The 18609-nt window shown below is 37.8% G+C and overlaps 2 protein-coding genes across 7 annotated transcripts in view; one reads left to right on the forward strand and one right to left on the reverse strand.

Moving 5' to 3' along the window:
* irf9 (interferon regulatory factor 9) overlaps positions 1–11383 on the forward strand; it is an 18205-nt gene extending 6822 nt beyond the window's left edge. Inside the window, exons 5-10 of one of the 3 annotated variants that reach the window (XM_037756539.1) lie at positions 3173–3324; positions 4531–4615; positions 5348–5407; positions 6353–6742; positions 7343–7464; positions 8853–11383. In XM_037756539.1, coding sequence (XP_037612467.1) covers positions 3173–3324; positions 4531–4615; positions 5348–5407; positions 6353–6742; positions 7343–7464; positions 8853–8984 — 941 coding nt within the window. In that variant the 3' untranslated portion in view covers positions 8985–11383. The remainder of the gene's footprint in view (positions 1–3172; positions 3325–4530; positions 4616–5347; positions 5408–6352; positions 6743–7342; positions 7465–8852) is intronic. The other 2 variants (XM_037756540.1, XM_037756541.1) reach the window with 2 other exon arrangements.
* emc9 (ER membrane protein complex subunit 9) lies at positions 10808–17921 on the reverse strand. 4 transcript variants are annotated; one of them, XM_037756551.1, is made up of 7 exons: positions 17751–17921; positions 15418–15459; positions 14974–15177; positions 13560–13636; positions 13191–13260; positions 12869–12963; positions 10808–11894 (listed from the first exon to the last, which is right to left on the reverse strand). In XM_037756551.1, exons 3-7 carry the CDS (start codon positions 15166–15168, stop codon positions 11714–11716), a joined length of 618 nt encoding a protein of 205 aa, XP_037612479.1. In that variant the 5' UTR covers positions 15169–15177; positions 15418–15459; positions 17751–17921; the 3' UTR covers positions 10808–11713. The 4 variants fall into 4 exon arrangements, with proteins under 4 accessions (XP_037612479.1, XP_037612478.1, XP_037612480.1 ...); XM_037756550.1 differs by lacking the exon at positions 15418–15459; XM_037756552.1 differs by lacking the exon at positions 15418–15459 and having other exon boundaries at positions 17859–17917.
* Positions 17922–18609: the final 688 nt, after the last annotated feature.

Consider the following 18609-nt stretch of genomic DNA (forward strand, 5'->3'; position numbering starts at 1 on the left):
TCCTTATAGTCAGTGTATTATTGTTACATAGAGTAACTTAGATGACGGTGGAGTACCTGCACGTTAGTTCAGATCAGAAAGTCACGCAATAACACAAACAAACTACCCGATGGATGCAGCGGTAGACCAGCAACTCCCGTGTTCTACCAGGTAAAATTACTGTTTTTGTGAATGGAGTCTGGTGGCTTCGAAGAGAGCGATATAACGGCTTCAGTTCCCCGTCAGAAAGGGCTGTCTGACGGAGAGATAACGTTATTTTAGGTGGCAAAAATACATATTTCTGCTGCTCCCGTCCACAACCGCTTTACCTCGCCGTCAGACAGCCGCTTTACCTCGCCGTCAGACAGCCGCTTTACCTCGCCGTCAGACAGCCGCTTTACCTCGCCGTCAGACAGCCGCTTTACCTCGCCGTCAGACAGCCCTTTACCTCGCCGTCAGACAGCCGCTTTACCTCGCCGTCAGACAGCCGCTTTACCTCGCCGTCAGACAGCCCTTTACCTCGCCGTCAGACAGCCCTTTACCTCGCCGTCAGACAGCCCTTCACCTCGCCGTCAGACAGCCCTTCACCTCGCCGTCAGACAGCCCTTTACCTCGCCGTCAGACAGCCCTTCACCTCGCCGTCAGACAGCCCTTCACCTCGCCGTCAGACAGCCCTTCACCTCGCCGTCAGACAGCCCTTCACCTCGCCGTCAGACAGCCCTTCACCTCGCCGTCAGACAGCCCTTCACCTCGCCGTCAGACAGCCCTTCACCTCGCCGTCAGACAGTCCTTTACCTCGCCGTCAGACAGCCCTTCACCTCGCCGTCAGACAGCCCTTTACCTACCTCGCCGTCAGACAGCCCTTCACCTCGCCGTCAGACAGGCCTTTACCTCGCCGTCAGACAGCCCTTTACCTCGCCGTCAGACAGCCCTTCACCTCGCCGTCAGACAGCCCTTCACCTCGCCGTCAGACAGCCCTTGACCTCGCCGTCAGACAGCCCTTTACCTCGCCGTCAGACAGCCCTTCACCTCGCCGTCAGACAGCCCTTCACCTCGCCGTCAGACAGCCCTTCACCTCGCCGTCAGACAGCCCTTTACCTCGCCTTCAGACAGCCCTTCACCTCGCCGTCAGACAGTCCTTTACCTCGCCGTCAGACAGCCCTTTACCTCGCCGTCAGACAGCCCTTTACCTCGCCGTCAGACAGCCCTTTACCTCCCCGTCAGACAGCCCTTTACCTCGCCGTCAGACAGCCCTTTACCTCGCCGTCAGACAGCCCTTTACCTCGCCGTCAGACAGCCCTTTACCTCGCCGTCAGACAGCCCTTTACCTCCCCGTCAGACAGCCCTTTACCTCGCCGTCAGACAGCCCTTTACCTCGCCTTCAGACAGCCCTTCACCTCGCCGTCAGACAGCCCTTTACCTCCCCGTCAGACAGCCCTTTACCTCGCCGTCAGACAGCCCTTTACCTCGCCGTCAGACAGCCCTTTACCTCGCCGTCAGACAGTCCTTTACCTCGCCGTCAGACAGCCCTTTACCTCGCCGTCAGACAGCCCTTCACCTCGCCGTCAGACAGCCCTTCACCTCGCCGTCAGACAGCCCTTCACCTCGCCGTCAGACAGCCCTTTACCTCGCCGTCAGACAGCCCTTCACCTCGCCGTCAGACAGCCCTTCACCTCGCCGTCAGACAGCCCTTTACCTCGCCGTCAGACAGCCCTTTACCTCGCCGTCAGACAGCCCTTCACCTCGCCGTCAGACAGCCCTTCACCTCGCCGTCAGACAGCCCTTCACCTCGCCGTCAGACAGCCCTTTACCTCGCCTTCAGACAGCCCTTCACCTCGCCGTCAGACAGTCCTTTACCTCGCCGTCAGACAGCCCTTTACCTCGCCGTCAGACAGCCCTTTACCTCGCCGTCAGACAGCCCTTTACCTCCCCGTCAGACAGCCCTTTACCTCGCCGTCAGACAGCCCTTTACCTCGCCGTCAGACAGCCCTTTACCTCGCCGTCAGACAGCCCTTTACCTCGCCGTCAGACAGCCCTTTACCTCCCCGTCAGACAGCCCTTTACCTCGCCGTCAGACAGCCCTTTCCGACAGTAACTGAAGCCGTTATATCGCTCTCTTCAAAGCCACCAGACTCCATTCAAAAATTGTAATTTTGCGCGGAACTATACATACAACCCTATTTCAAAAAATGTGAAGTAGTACATACACACACCCTCCCTGACCTCCGACCCTTCACCACAGTTATTTTTATTTAAATGTATTTATTTATTTATTTGACTTTATTTTATTTTAATTCTTTGGATTGTTTAAGTATGTGTTCTCCCTTTTTCTCTGAATTCAATTGAAATGATAGTTTAAGATGAAGTCTTGTTTTGTTTTTGTGTTTCCTCTCTCTCCTCTTGTAAAAGCAAAGAGACAGCTGTAAAATGAAAATACAGCAGGAAAGAATGTGATGATCGTATAAGTTGCTAAAACTGCAATAAAAACTAAGTAAAAAAAAAAAAAAGGAAAACCAAACTAACCCTTTCAGTTATTTCCAAACACAGCTAACGTTCCCATTATTCATAACCTTATTGATTAGACCTACGTCACTGCTTTCTGCTGACACCTGAGTGGTTTCCATTCATTTCATAACACTATAAAAGATAATATTATAAGAACGCAGATGGCACCGCCCTTTATATCATCACAGAGCTCTAACTCCTCTCTGTTGTGTGTCTAAGACTTACGTAAGGCACTTTTGTGTGTTTATAGCTGCAAACATAACCATGTTTTACTGAACATGGTGACCCGGTGAGAAAAGGCTAAAGTACGATTCTGACTGGTGTTAATTAGGTGCATTCTTTTTACCTTCTTTATTAATTATTCTGGCTTTAAATCTTTAATTCGAGGGGAGATCTACTCACTTGTTTCCTGAACTGTATCTGCACTGACGGTTAATTAAAGTCACAGGATCAAAAGGCAATAACATATCAAGTGACTCGACTGTTTTAACAAGTCCAGCTGTTTTGCTGAGTCAGCAGGGCAGTGAGTTGATGCTGGGGAAGTTCAGCCAACGTCAACCTGGTTAACTGGCACAATGACCAAATGACTACTCTCTTTCTTCATCCGTGTGTGCATCCTAAACCTACAGGGATCGGTTATTTAGTGTTTTATTGATCACATAATTGACGTTTTGTATTCTCCGTTTAGGTGTGGTGGTTCCAGAAAAGAAATGCAGAGTTAAAGTCGCCAAGAGGATGAAGAAGAGGAGGAGGAGGATGAGCAGCAGCAGCAGTGATTCGGACAGCAGCGATGTCGTTCCGGTCAAACAGATAAAGACGGAAGACGTCTCCTCACAGCTGGTGAGTTTTTACTTTACATGAATATTTCTATTTTCTGTTACTGTCTTCTTCTGCTCCACCACATCTCAGAGGGAAATAAAGTACTTTTTAATGCACCACATGTGTCTGACAGCTGGAGATACTTCACAGATTAAGATACTACAATTAACAGGAGGTGTAATTGATTTACACTATGATGTGTTCAGGCTCTATTCAGTAAAAAATATTTTTTGGGCAAAGGTCAATTTTAACGTTATCGGTTAAGTTAACTACTAAGTTAAGTTAACACGATAATAATGCATTAATGCAAATTCATTTCAACGGCACTAATTTCTTTAACGCAATTCAGTTGGGCTGCAGTTTGCCATGTTATGATGTGAGCATATTGTTTCATGCTAAATGCAGTACCTGTGAGGGTTTCTGGACAATATCTGTCATTGTTTTGTGTTAATTGATTTACAATAATAAATATATACAAACATTTGCATAAAGCAGCATATTAGTCCACTCCCATGTTGATAAGAGGATTAAATACTTGATAAATCTCCCTTTAAGGTTCATTTTGAACAGATAAAAAATGTGATAAATGAATAAATAAATTATTTTAATTGATTGACAGCTCTAAAGTTTTCTATATTAATGGAAACAACTTGACCTAAAGTCACTCACTGAATTTATATTTTTATTTTAGATTAACAATAATTAAAAATTGGTTTATAATAATTGAGAAAACAGAGATTTATTCACTCAAGTTTATATTTTTATATTGCTTTTATATTTTTTCTTTATATTTTTTAGACTCAGAGTAGAAACGTGCAGCTGCTCGTAAAAAATGTAGTTTTTGGTGAGAAACTTGATTTAATCCAGATGTTTTGAAGATGTTTTCACATCAATATAAAATAGATAATAGAGAGAGAATTATGACACGTTTAACTTCTGAACAAAAAACAGTCTGCAAACGATAATAAAGGAGTGGCTCTTGAAGTAGATGGTGTTTATTGTTTAATTTAGTTTTTTACCGTAGTAACAAACTGGTATCGAGAACTGTTGAATTTCACTGGTGTTGGTATCGACTGCTAAATGTCTGGTATTGTGACATCACTCGTGAGGAACGTGAACGTCTGCAACAAAATGTAGTGGCGACATATCCAGTAATAGTTACTATTGAACATTAAATCAACTTTAAATCAATCTTGACTTTAAACAAACAAACTTTGTGATTGTCAGTGTGTTGAAGATGCTCTGAGGTGGAGTGACATCCCCGCCCAGACAGAAGAACCCGCTCAGCACACCGCCGCCATACAGACGGAGGGTGAGTTGACTTCTTCTGTTGTTACACTACAGCAGTCACAGAGTCCAGAACAGAGTCCATCAGGACAACTTAAAGGAACAGTGTGAAGGATTTAGTGACATCTAGAGGTGTGGTTGCAGATTGCAACCAGCTGAGACTGAGGTAACGTGAGCCAAAGAGAGCAAAACCGTGGTAACGGCGTTGACCTCACTCAGAGGCCATCCATACCATAATAACACTATTTTAGGAGCAACGGAAGTCAGACGGCGGCTGGCAGTACCACGGTTTAACACTCTGAGGCTCACCTTACCACAGATTCACACGTGTGTCAGAGAACTACGGTGGCCTTCAAGTAAAAACACTAATGTCTCTCTAGAACCAGAGTTTGGTTTGTCCGTTCTGGGCTACTGTAGAAACATGACGGACTCCGTGAAGAGGACCCGCTCCCTCTCAAAGAGTAAAGAAGCAAAGAGACGATTCGATGATTTCACCAGCTAGAGTTCTGCTGGAGAACGACAGTTTCTCAATTACGCCCATCCAAAATCTGACTAAAACTGAAACTCACACAAAGTTGCGCCATCAGCCCTTCGACAAACCAGGAAAGCTTATTGCATCACCGCTGCAGTTCAAATCAGTTACGGTATCTTGATTGCATGATATTGTTTCCTTGTTTACATCCAGTATTTATCCCATTAATCTGAAACAACCAGCTGATCCATCACTCTTTATGTCTCCCTCTCTCTCGCTCTGCAGTGGTCGATGAGTTCAGGTTGGACGTGCGGATCGAGGAGAGCGTTACTGTTCCGACAGCAGGTAATAAACTGAAAACAGGGCTGTCAATCCATTCAAATATTCATCACCATTCTCCTTAAAGGGAGATTTATCAAGTATTTAATACTCTTATCAACATGGGAGTGGACAAATATGCTGCTTTATGCAAATGTATGCATATATTTATTATTGTAAATCAATTAACAACACAGAACAATGACAGATATTGATCCAGAAACCCTCACAGGTACTGCATTTAGCATAAACAATATGCTCCAATCATAACATGGCAAACTGCAGCCCAACAGGCAACAACAGCTGTCAGTGTGTCAGTGTGCTGACTTGACTATGACTTGCCCCAAACTGCATGTGATTATCATAAAGTGGGCATGTCTGTAAAGGGGAGACTCGTGGGTACCCATAGAACCCATTTACATTCACTGATCTGGAGGTCAGAGGTCAAGGGACCCCTTGGAAAATGGACATGACAGTTTTTCCTCGCCAAAATTTAGCATAAGTTTGGAGCGTTATTTAACCTCCTTCATGAAAAGCTAGTATTTTTCTGACTTTTTTCTTTTTACGATTTTCAGACTTTTTATTGGATATTATTCTGACTTTTTTCAGACTATTTTTTTTTTTTCGGACATTTTTGTAGACTATTTGGAACTTTTTTTTAACATTTTTGGGACTTTTTGGACATTTTTCTGACATTTGAAAATGGACATGATAGTTTTTCCTCGCCAAAATATAGCGCAAGTTTGGAGCATTATTTAACCTCCTTCTTGACGAGCTAGTCTGACATGGTTGGTACCGATGGATTCATCAGGTTTTCTAATTTCATATGATACCAGTATCTTCACTCTAGCTTTATAACTGAGCCGCTACGACCTATAAATCCCAAGTTAATGCATTTTGTTTTGAATGTTTTTGGCTTGTCTTGTCTCCTCGTGCTTTAATCCTCCCTCGTCTGTGTCTCTGTCTCTCCAGATCAGGACTCCTTCAATGTGGTGGTTCATTATTTAGGACAGGAGGTTCTAAAACGTCAAATCCAGAGCAGCGACGTCAGGATAATGTACTTGCCCTCCTCTCCCGTTCCGCCGATGCCGGCCGTCCTCAAGGGCTCGTTCACGCGCGTCCCGCTGCCGGAGCCGCCCTCAGCGCTGCCGGCCGGCGGGGAGCTGCAGGCCCTGTTCACCCTGCTGCCCTTCATGGAGAAAGGGGTGCTGCTGACCGCCACGGCGCAGGGAGTCTACGGCAAGCGGTTCTGCCAGGGGCGGGTCTTCTGGACGGGGCCGCACACCACCACGCCGGACCTGCACAAGCTGGAGAGAAACACGCAGCCGGTGATGCTCTTCAGTAAAGACGCCTTCAAGCAACGTGAGTTCGATCCCCGGCTCACTGAACCTTCACCTGACTGGATGTGTGGGATTTAGTCTGGATTAAATTAAGTTTAAAACACGTTTATTTGATTAATTACATTTTAATTAAAGCTATAAAGTTTGCAGTTTGAATTAGATTTCAAAGAAAAGTAAAAAAACAAACAATTTATTATAAATTATTTCACATATTTCAACTACAAACAAAAGGATTGGTTCATTTAATCTATTGGTTTATGGACAGAAAATTAATTGGCCACTATTTTCAGCCATTTTTCCAAAGAATTGTTTGTCAGATATGGTCACAAACTAAATATATTTGTGCATTTGGACTGTTAGTTATATAAAATAAGGAATTTAACGACCCCACCTTCAATTACAGCAGCTATTGTTCTCTGTTTTCTGGCATTTCTCAGACAAAATAACTGAGATATTAAACAATAATTAAATAATATTGAGTTGCAATCCTGAATAGCTCGTCTACATCCAGAGTCCAACCTCAAACCAGTGAATTTATATGTGGCCTTAAACTACATCTAGTCTAATCTCAGTACAGTAACATTAATTATGTATTTAACTCATTTTGTTTCTTAATAATCAGAACTGGACCACTTCCGTTTAAACGGCGGCGAGCCTCCTCAGTGCGGCGTCACTCTGTGTTTCGGAGAAGAGCTGAGCAACACCGAAGACCCGTCTGAAAAACTCATCATAGTTCAGGTAAATGTACGTGTTTACGCGCTCCACACCGTAGTTACCGGCTTAGTGATTTATTGACTTTTATATTTAATCATTTGTGCTCATAACTGGTAATGATGTTTGAAATTTGAAATCACTTACTGGCTTTAAACAGGCGGGGGATAAATTGTGTCTTTAAACACGATATTTGTATAATTTGATATTTTCTGATTAAGAGTTTGGTACTAAAGTCAAATACCATCAGAATAATTATTAAGATAATATAATTACATTAAAATTCTACTAATAGTGGATTCCTCTTGCACGGTTCACGAATTTATAGCAGTACTTATTACTTAAAACCATGAATAATTATTACTTAAAACTATTATTTATTCATTATTAAAACTATGATTATTTTTTTAAATGATTAATTAATTAGGACTTACTTAAAACTATTTTTATTAATTATTACTTAAAACTATTAGTAATTATAACTTACTTAATAATATTTTTAGGTAATAATTTATAATTTTAATAAATTATTACGTACTTAAGGCTATTGTTAATTAATCATTACTTAAAACTACTTATTTAACTTTTAATTAGTATTTATTTAAAACTATTGTTAATTATTTTTTCTTATTTAAAACTATTCATTTCTGCTTACCTAAAATTATTATTAATTATTACATGCTTAAAACAATTTTTTACTAATTTAAAACCATTATTTTTTTCTGACTTAAAACTATTACTAATTTCTATTTAGTTAAAACTGTTATTAATTCATTATTACTTGTTTAAAACTATTAGTGCATTACTTAAAACGACTTAAAACTATTATTAATTAATTAATACTTGTCAAATGATTTATTCATTATTACTTAAATCTAGTAATTCATTACATATTTAAAACCATTTTTTTCTGACTAAAAACTATTATTAATTCATTATTACTTATTAAAACTATTACTACATTACTAACTTAAAACAATTATTATTTTTCTTACTTAAAACTATTTTTAATGAATTATTACTCACTTAAAACTATTTGCATTTCAGGCAAAAAAGTTTGTAGGTCAAATATCAATTGGTTGAAATCAGAACTTTGCATTACAAACATTCATGCATTTTTTTAATTTTGTTTACAAATAACTTTACTTTAATTAAACACGTTTTGCTCTGAATTAATTAGTGATTTATCCCAAAACTAGTATTTTTTAAAATTTTTGATTTAAGATTAAAAAAAATAAAATGTGGGATTAAAGTAACAGGAGGACAAAACTTGTGAGTGAGAAGAAGTGACAACACAACCCAATTAAATCCCAGTAAATAATAATAATATCAATAATAATAATTATAATAATAATAATAGCGTAATAATAATAATAGTAATAATAATAATAGTGTTACCTGCTCTTCTCTTTGCTCTGCAGATCTCCTTCCCGTGGGCGGAGCAGCAAGTCCAGGACGCCCTGTCCTTCTTCCAATCCATCACCGTCATCCAGTCTCTGGCCAGCGAGTCTCCACTGACAGAAATAACTCTGAACGTGGTCACGGTGCCTTGACCTGCCTCCTAAACCATCACCCGTGAGCACCCGAAGGTGAAGGGGGAGGCAAACCATTCTTTCAAAATAAGAGTATACAGGGCTGAGCGATATGTCGACATATTTATCACCTTACAGTGAATCATGTCAAATTAAACCCACGGATGATTAATTACCGTCTGAATTCTCCCGGAATTTTACCCTGAAAATGGATATTGAACTCTTTTGGGACGGACTTCGGCCCCCTCGTGTCGTCGTAGAGATTAGTTGGTGTACTGGAAGCACTACATGTAAACCAACACTGAGGAGTCGTCCTCGGAGCTGCAGTCATTTTAGACTGTTCATTCCCTCTTATATCTGCTTGTTTTTTGTTTTTTTTCTTACATTTCATAGACTAAATAAGTAGTTAGTAATGAAAATAATGCAGTTTTGTTTCTTTGGGTTATCTAGAAATGTTGAAAATGTGAAACCGATCATTGCTGCAACATCTGTTTTTCCTCTAAGCCAGTGGTTTCCAGGAAGATTAACAGAAAGCTTCCCAAGTTTAACTAACCTTTTTGTTTTTTCTTGTGAATTACTGAATAACTGAAGGGTTTTTTATTCAAATGAAGAAAAATCAGCGGGCATTGCTTTATTTCAGGGGGTCACGAGATCAAAAGGTTGGGAACCACTGCTCTTAGCAACTGATGCCTTTGTGTTTATACTACAGCACTATATAAACCTTTACTCTGATAGCCTTGTTACGCCTTCACACGTCCAATATTAAAGGGACTGTGTGTAACGTTTTTACACGTATAAACGTGTTTTAATCGTTTTATTATTGAAGATAAATTGAGGGCGTATAAATCTTCTGATGTCTATAGTTAACTATCCTTCAGTAAAGTCAGTCAAAAAGAGAGTCGTACAATATCGGAGAAGCGTTTCAGAGACGGAGAGAAAGGGTTGCTAAGAGTTTTGTCTAATGCTAACAGCAGCAGACATTTACTCTCCATCTCTGAGACGTTTCTCCGATATTGTAGCTCGCTAAAGCCTCGAATCACAGTTTGTCATCTCAACAACACGGCAAGATGACATTTTAGATGTGTAACTTTAGCCCACTGCTAGCCTCCAGTCTTTCCTTTGTTTAGCCTCCAGCTAACACCGTGACCTCATCATGACCTCATCATGACGTCCACACTAAAAGGGTCCGTTTTACTAACGTTAATCAACATGCTCGTTCGCGGCTACGCAGTGCGAGCACAAGCGCGAGCAACAGGACGCCGACTGTCGTTGACTTAACGGCCACAGGTGTCAACAAGCACATAGAGTCCCTTTAATCTCACAGTGAAATAAAAGGAAACACATGATTCAAGACGTTGAAACACAAATAGTTCAGTAGAGTAGCGAGAACACGTGTAATAATTTTTACTTTTTTTAATCACCGTTAGTCAAATCCGACTCTAAGGGTGTAGTTATTTTTAAGCTTTTGTAGTTAAGACATTTATACTTTTACAAATGTGGGTTGAAGGTTGTATTTTGATAGATTTCACTCTGTTTATGAGACTTTTAAAGGAAAAATCCGACCTTCTATACTCCTGTTAGTGCATTTTTTTATTATCATGTGAGAAAAATGTACAAGAGTGCACCCAGTTAAGACTTGGGATTAGTGTTTTGAGAGTTGCACCAAATTCTGACACTTCTGATTTACACGTTTAAAATGTTTTACTGTAGTCGTTACGGGTTAGGGGAAAATAAAAGAAACAAAACATCCTACATTACAGAACGAAAGTCAGCAAATACAGTCTGCTGAAGCTCAAAATGTTCTTATTGAGACCGTCAGACGCGTTTGGTTGGGCATTATTTAAAAAGGTAGCAGATGTATTCCTCTTTCTTTATACAGTTAACGGCTTTTAGCAAACATCATTTACGAGACATTTCCTCTTGGGAAAAACATAATATTGTCAAGAATATATAATGTAGCAGCTATAAAGGACATTTTTAAGTGTTTATTAATATACAGTATTTGTCAGCAATTATATAAACTTATTTCATATTATTACATATATTGTGTTTCATTATTGGAGGAGTCATAGTTGTTGACATACATTATTAAACACTTACAACTACATTATAGTGTGTTATAAACCATTTATTAAATGTTTACTATTTTAAAAAAAAGCTATAAATACTAAATAGGGGCAGTTCAGTGAAGCGTTTGTGTGTTTTTTTATCAATTACTTTTGTTTTCTGGTTTCTTTATTTAAAAGGCAGCATCCGCTTATTAACAACATAAACTACCGCCTCTGTCATGACCATCAACCTGAATCAAAACTAACATTTTGAGCTTCAACAAATTGTTTTTTACTGCAGGTGTTTAGTATTGTAAGGTGTTTCTGTTATTCTGTCCACCCCCCCAGAGCTTGTAATGTACATAGGGATAACAATCAAAGGCAACAAAAGATAAAACAGGACCAAAAATATCACGTGTTAAAGGTGTTTTTAAGGTGATTTTTTCCTTTAAACCAGAGGGGTGTTGGGCTGGACCACAAGGCACACTCTGAGAGGGGGATTGGGGGGGTGGAGGGGGCTACCAAGCTGTACATATTTAGTTATTTATGCATGTCCTATGTTACGTCCAAGTTGTCAATAAACTGCATTAAAAATAAACCTAAACTCTTGTGTGGTTGAGTCGTGTTATATAAAAAAAGAAAATCACATAACGATGGGTCAGGAGAACATAAATAGATGTGATGCTACTTCGTCGTCTACGTCTAGATGTTCCCGTTGGCCGGCGAGGCGAGCTCGGCTATCTTGGTATTCAGTTTCTGATTGGTCCAGTCCTTTGAAATGTCGTCCAGGTGGCTGTCAAAATCCACCAATAGCCCGTGATCGCCCGACTCCAGCATCTGACTGGCTATCTCCCGAGTCTCCTCCCACTGTCTCAGCATTATCCTGAACACAGCCACAAAAAAATGGCAAAGGTCAGTGTGTGTGATTAATGTTTATTTTAAATAAATAAATGAATTATGCTTGATGTTGACTCATTTTTTATGTAGCGGAAAAGATTTCAAGGATTTAACCATTTTGGGAAAAAATCTAAAAGAAAAATTATGATTATACTATATATAATAATTATATTATAATATATTATAATAATAATAATATTTATATATTAAAATAATATATATATATATTATAATATATATATTATAATAATATATATATATATATTATAATAATATATATATATATATATATATATTATTATAATATATATATATTATAATAATATATATATAGCATGTATATATAGCATGTTTTCTGGTACTTCAATAAATAAATAGTCTATATGAAATAACCACATGGTAAAGCCTATTTTTGTATACTTTATAAATTAAAAGTATTTTCTCATTTTAAGAACTTGAGTGCAAAATGAACGCAAGTTTCAAGTGAAATTATAGAGAAAAATTAAATAAATATAGTTCTGGCCCATATCGTGATAGAAACAATATAGAAAAATAAAAACGATACACATTTTTATATTGTTTTGACGATATAAATCGTCATATTGCCCGGCCCAAGGTCCGAACCACATCAGAGATGGAATTAGTATTTGTATAATTAATTAAATTGTCTCTTCTGTTTGTTTTATGATGCACGATGGTGAAACAGAGGAAGGGTTACATACAGCAAGACGTTGCAGTTATGTAAACTTCTGACATCCCTACTTTATATTTTGACACTCGTCATGATTTCAGTTCGCTTTGTTTTACACATTAGGGAGAACAAAAACATAACCATCTCTAGAAGTGTTTGAACTCCAAAATATATAAATAGATCGACTGACTGATGGTAATGAATGATAAAGCCCGAGAGGCTAAACTCACGACCAGAAACGTCCTCCTTCCCCGCCGGCTGTCACTTACGTGTGTTTGTCTTTGAGAATCCATCTTGAATCTTTGCGCTCGTACATCACGATGGGAGGAACCCGATAGTCTGGAGACATCTTACTGCCGTCAAGCTGTGGAGCGAAACAGACAAACTCATATTTAATAAACTGATTTTCATTCATGAAATATCAAAAGTGACAAAAACAAGATTTCTTATGGAGTGTCATTAAAAGAGGAATGTAAGAGTATCTTACACTTACTAAACTGACTGGTCACCATATTAATTCACCACTAATTATCATTATTTATCATCTCTACAAGCCAACAGGTAAAAGGGAAGGTGTTTCATTATTCTTACCATTAACAAAACTGCGTTGTCAAACTGCTCAGAAATCTTATCGGCTATCTTCAGGGCACATGGAGTCGGGCTGTCGGGTTCAAAAGATAAACATAGATTCAACAAAAAGTTAGAAAGGTTTACATTTGACTAAAATACTGAATTTAATAACAGACATCTTAAAACATCAAATAAAAGAACTGACTGAGGTCTCATTTCTAAACTGTACAAGAGCTACGTGAAAACATACATCCTACATAAAAGAAAAGTGAGAGAGTGAGGGAAACTTTGTATTATCAATAAAAGGAGTGGGAAGACTTAAACGATAAGCAATGGAAATCAACCAGGTCGCTGTCATGGAGAGACAAACATCATCAGCAGGAAACTCACCTGCTATCTGATACGCAGGCGTTGGCTTGGTAGTATCCTACTATCCTCTGCTGAGTCTGTGAACACCACACATCCACCTGAAACAACACAACACACTTCATTTTGCAAATGGAAAACTGGGATCTCTTCCAGCAACAGCAACAATTTAGATCCCTCTCCTCATCATGGAACAGTCTGAACTATGAGGGAACTGCTCCGTCTCAATTTAGGCTGATATTTGGGCAGATTCAGTTAGTTTCCTGTTTTCCTTAAATGCAAAAAACACAAACTGTGCGGCAAAATGCTCTATTTTCATAAATTAAAGGCAAAGTACAATGTAGGACTGCAACTAACGGTTATTTTCATTGTCTTTTCAGTTGTTTGGTCTATAATGTCAGAAAATGGTGAAAAATGTCAATCAGTGTTTCCTAAAGCCCAAGATGACGTCCTCAAATGTCTCGTTTTGTTCACAACTCAAAGATATTCAGTTTACTGTCATAGAGGAATAAAGACACCAGAAAATATTTACATTTAAGAAGCTGCAAACAGAGCATTTTTTATTTTTATTCCTGGAACAAATTACCAGCACATCTCAGGGACTGTGACCACTACTTAACCGTTAAAAAACTCAAACATTGGCTAAAAACAAACCAAAATACTCGTCATGCATGATATCCGTATACTCCTCTCCTCCCCTCGAAGCTAGAGTGAAGATACTGGTATCATATCAAGCTAGAAAACCTAGAGTCCATCGGTACCAACCATGTCATACTAGCTTGTCAAAGAAAAGGTTAAATAACGCTCCAAACCTACGCTAAATTTTGGCAAGGAAAAACTGTCATGTCGATTTTCAAAGGGGTCCCTTGACCTCTGACCTCCAGATCAGTGAATGTAAATGGGTTCTATGGGTACCCACGAGTCTCCCCTTTACAGACATGCCCACTTTATGATAATCACTTGCAGTTTGGGGCAACAACCATGCATTTTTCTTGCATGCAGTGTTTATTTCTGGTGTTTTCTTTATACTATGATAGTTTTCCTAAAATTAAATCTAAAAAATTGCAATATATTGCCTTGCTTACAGTATCGCAACAAACTGAATCGCAACCCCTGTATCATGATACATATCGCCAGATTCTTGCCAATACACAGCCCTATATTGTATGGGGGTCTGTTATTTGTAATATAACAAATGTTTGTGAGCTTTTCTGTGTCCTGTAATTGTAAAATCTGTTTGATGTTTTTGTAAGTACCTGCCTTAGGACTTCGGATGACATTTGAATAGTGTGCTAATTCCAGCGTGTTTACATTGATGCTGATAAGTTGATTAATGTACACTATCCTAATTCAATAAATTCAGTGTGGTATTAGTACTTTAACTGAAGTAAAGGATCTGAATACTAGTTGCACCACACCTTGTCAGCAGGTGTCCTACCTGTGTGAGGGCCAGCTGGGTGATGGGAGCCAGAGACAGGTGTGAGTGAAGCAGCGGTACACAGTCCGTCACACAGACAGCGCCACCTGGCGAGCTGGACGACAACAGCAGCCCGTTGATGCTGCAGCGAGGAAACAGACAGGCGTGCAGGTACATCTTCACATAAGCCCGACAGGACAGCTCCACCTCGCCCATGATGACTTACTGAGAGGACAGACAGAGACAGAGATAAAAACACTGGCTCAAAACACCCTTAAAGCAGTACGTTTTAGCAGAGCATATCATACTCGGGAAACCTCCAATTGGTCTCGGTAAAGATGAACGTTACTTATTTAGAATACTCAGAATCACAGCACTGAAACAAATAACAAAACTAAACCCCCAGATTTTATAAAATGGAAAAGTGTAATTCAAGAAGTAAAGGTTATGGAAAAGGGAACTCACAAAATAAGGAATATGGAGGATGTTTTTGAGAAGAGATGGAGTCTAACAGAAGGAAAAATATAGTTACATGGGTTAACACGCATGCACATATACATATGCCTGGAGGTGACCTGAGGTTAAGGAGGATGCATGTGTGTGCCCTTTTTACTAACATGTTTTGCACTATGGAACTGTGATGCTGGAAACTTGAATGTCCCTGTGGATCAATAAAGTTACTTTTTATCTATCTAACTTTTTATCTATCTAACTTTTTATCTATCTATCTATCAATCAATCTATCTATCTATCCATCTACTGTATCTATCTATGTATTTATCTACTGTATCTATCTATCTATCTACTGTATTTATCTATCTATCTAGTATCTATCTATCTATCTATCTATCTATCTATCCATCTACTGTATCTATCTATGTATTTATCTACTGTATCTATCTATCTATCTATCCATCTATCTACTGTATCTATCTATCTATCTATCTAGTATATATCTATCTAGTATCTATCTATCTAACTATCTTTCTATCTACATATCTGTCTATCTATCTATCTACTGTATCTATCTATCTTTCTATCTACATATCTATCTATCTATCTATCTATCTATCTACTGTATCTATCTATCTTTCTATCTACATATCTATCTATCTATCTATCTACTGTATCTATCTATCTTTCTATCTACATATCTATCTATCTATCTATCTAGTATCTATCTATCTATCTATCTATCTATCTAACTATCTTTCTATCTACATATCTATCTATCTATCTATCTATATATTTATCTACTGTATCTATCTATCTATCTATCCATCTATCTACTGTATCTATCTATCTATCTATCTAGTATATATCTATCTAGTATCTATCTATCTAACTATCTTTCTATCTACATATCTGTCTTTCTATCTATCTATCTATCTACTGTATCTATCTATCTTTCTATCTACATATCTATCTATCTATCTATCTATCTATCTACTGTATCTATCTATCTTTCTATCTACATATCTATCTATCTATCTATCTACTGTATCTATCTATCTTTCTATCTACATATCTATCTATCTATCTATCTAGTATCTATCTATCTATCTATCTATCTATCTAACTATCTTTCTATCTACATATCTATCTATCTATCTATCTAGTATCTATCTATCTAGTATCTATCTATCTATCTACTGTATCTATCTATCTTTCTATCTACATATCTATCTATCTATCTATCTACTGTATCTATCTATCTTTCTATCTACATATCTATCTATCTATCTATCTAGTATCTATCTATCTATCTATCTATCTATCTAACTATCTTTCTATCTACATATCTATCTATCTATCTATCTATATATTTATCTACTGTATCTATCTATCTATCTATCCATCTATCTACTGTATCTATCTATCTATCTATCTAGTATATATCTATCTAGTATCTATCTATCTAACTATCTTTCTATCTACATATCTGTCTTTCTATCTATCTATCTATCTACTGTATCTATCTATCTTTCTATCTACATATCTATCTATCTATCTATCTATCTATCTACTGTATCTATCTATCTTTCTATCTACATATCTATCTATCTATCTATCTACTGTATCTATCTATCTTTCTATCTACATATCTATCTATCTATCTATCTAGTATCTATCTATCTATCTATCTATCTATCTATCTATCTAACTATCTTTCTATCTACATATCTATCTATCTATCTATCTAGTATCTATCTATCTAGTATCTATCTATCTATCTATCTATCTAACTATCTAACTATCTTTCTATCTACATATCTATCTATCTATCTATCTAGTATCTATCTATCTAACTATCTAGTATCTATCTACTGTATCTATCTATCTTTCTATCTACATATCTATCTATCTATCTATCTACTGTATCTATCTATCTTTCTATCTACATATCTATCTATCTATCTATCTAGTATCTATCTATCTATCTATCTATCTAACTATCTAACTATCTTTCTATCTACATATCTATCTATCTAGTATCTATCTATCTAACTATCTAGTATCTATCTACCTACTGTATCTATCTATCTATCTGTAAATTGCAATGAAAACAACCTTTAAAATAGAAATGGTAATAAATAAAACAGTGCGTTGACATCACATGTGAACGACAACGAGGATTGTCACAAACAGAAGAATCAGCAGTCAACATTTGACCCCAGATCTCAGATCTCAGGATGAACCCCCCAGGTTGTGTTTCTAATGTAAGGTTAGCTCACTGAACCAGCTAGGTGTTAGCATTAGCATACTAGCACACCAATCAGAGCTTAATTAACGCTTACCTTAACAGATATCAGATATAATAATATCAGAGTAGCTTCAACAAACTAACGCGTACTTTCCGGTTTTCAAATATATCGGTTAAATTAGTTGTTTTTAACCGTTTTTACCGTTTTACCGTTTTACCGGAGCTGAGACAGCTAACCTCTCCGCATCACTGCTCATTCAAAACAGCGTCAGCAACTACTTCCGGTCTTTTTCTTATATGGGGGTAACTACTTCCGGTCCCGCCCACAACAGTTAGATCCATTTATCTGATTGGTCGACATTTTGAGTGTAATCCTATTGGAGCAAAAAGGTGTCAATCATTTTTTTTCAGCCTTCTTCAGCTGCTGTGTGAAGCTCATGTTCTACAGCAGTGCGCCCTCTACTGGACAGGATGGAGCCTGGAATAGGAGCTCTGTAAGAAATAAATATAATATATATATATATTATATATATAATATACATGTATAATAAATACATCATATATATAATATATATATACTAATATACAGTTATATTATAACTGTGGTGGAAGTATTCAAAGTATTGATTGTGCAGTAAAAAGTGCAGTGTTTTACCATTATATATAATTTTTGGATTAATATTTCTAACTTTTCTCAATTAATGCAAAAAAAAAAAAAGCCCTAAAATGCTTTTATGCATTCTTATAAAAAAGAACGATAAACTTGCGGTAGACTTTGCACAAAAAAAATATTTGACTTGTTAATTCTTTAAACTTGTTTTATACAGTCCCTGCTTTGCATTACAGTTAGAGCCGTTACATATATGTAGATTCTTCTATTTCTGAATAATTTAAGGAAAATAAAGCTGTAAAACCAAATTTGAAGGCAGAACATTTTATATTTACATTATCCG

The sequence above is a fragment of the Sebastes umbrosus genome, chromosome 21, assembly GCF_015220745.1.
Source record: "Sebastes umbrosus isolate fSebUmb1 chromosome 21, fSebUmb1.pri, whole genome shotgun sequence".
NCBI lineage: Eukaryota > Metazoa > Chordata > Actinopteri > Perciformes > Sebastidae > Sebastes > Sebastes umbrosus.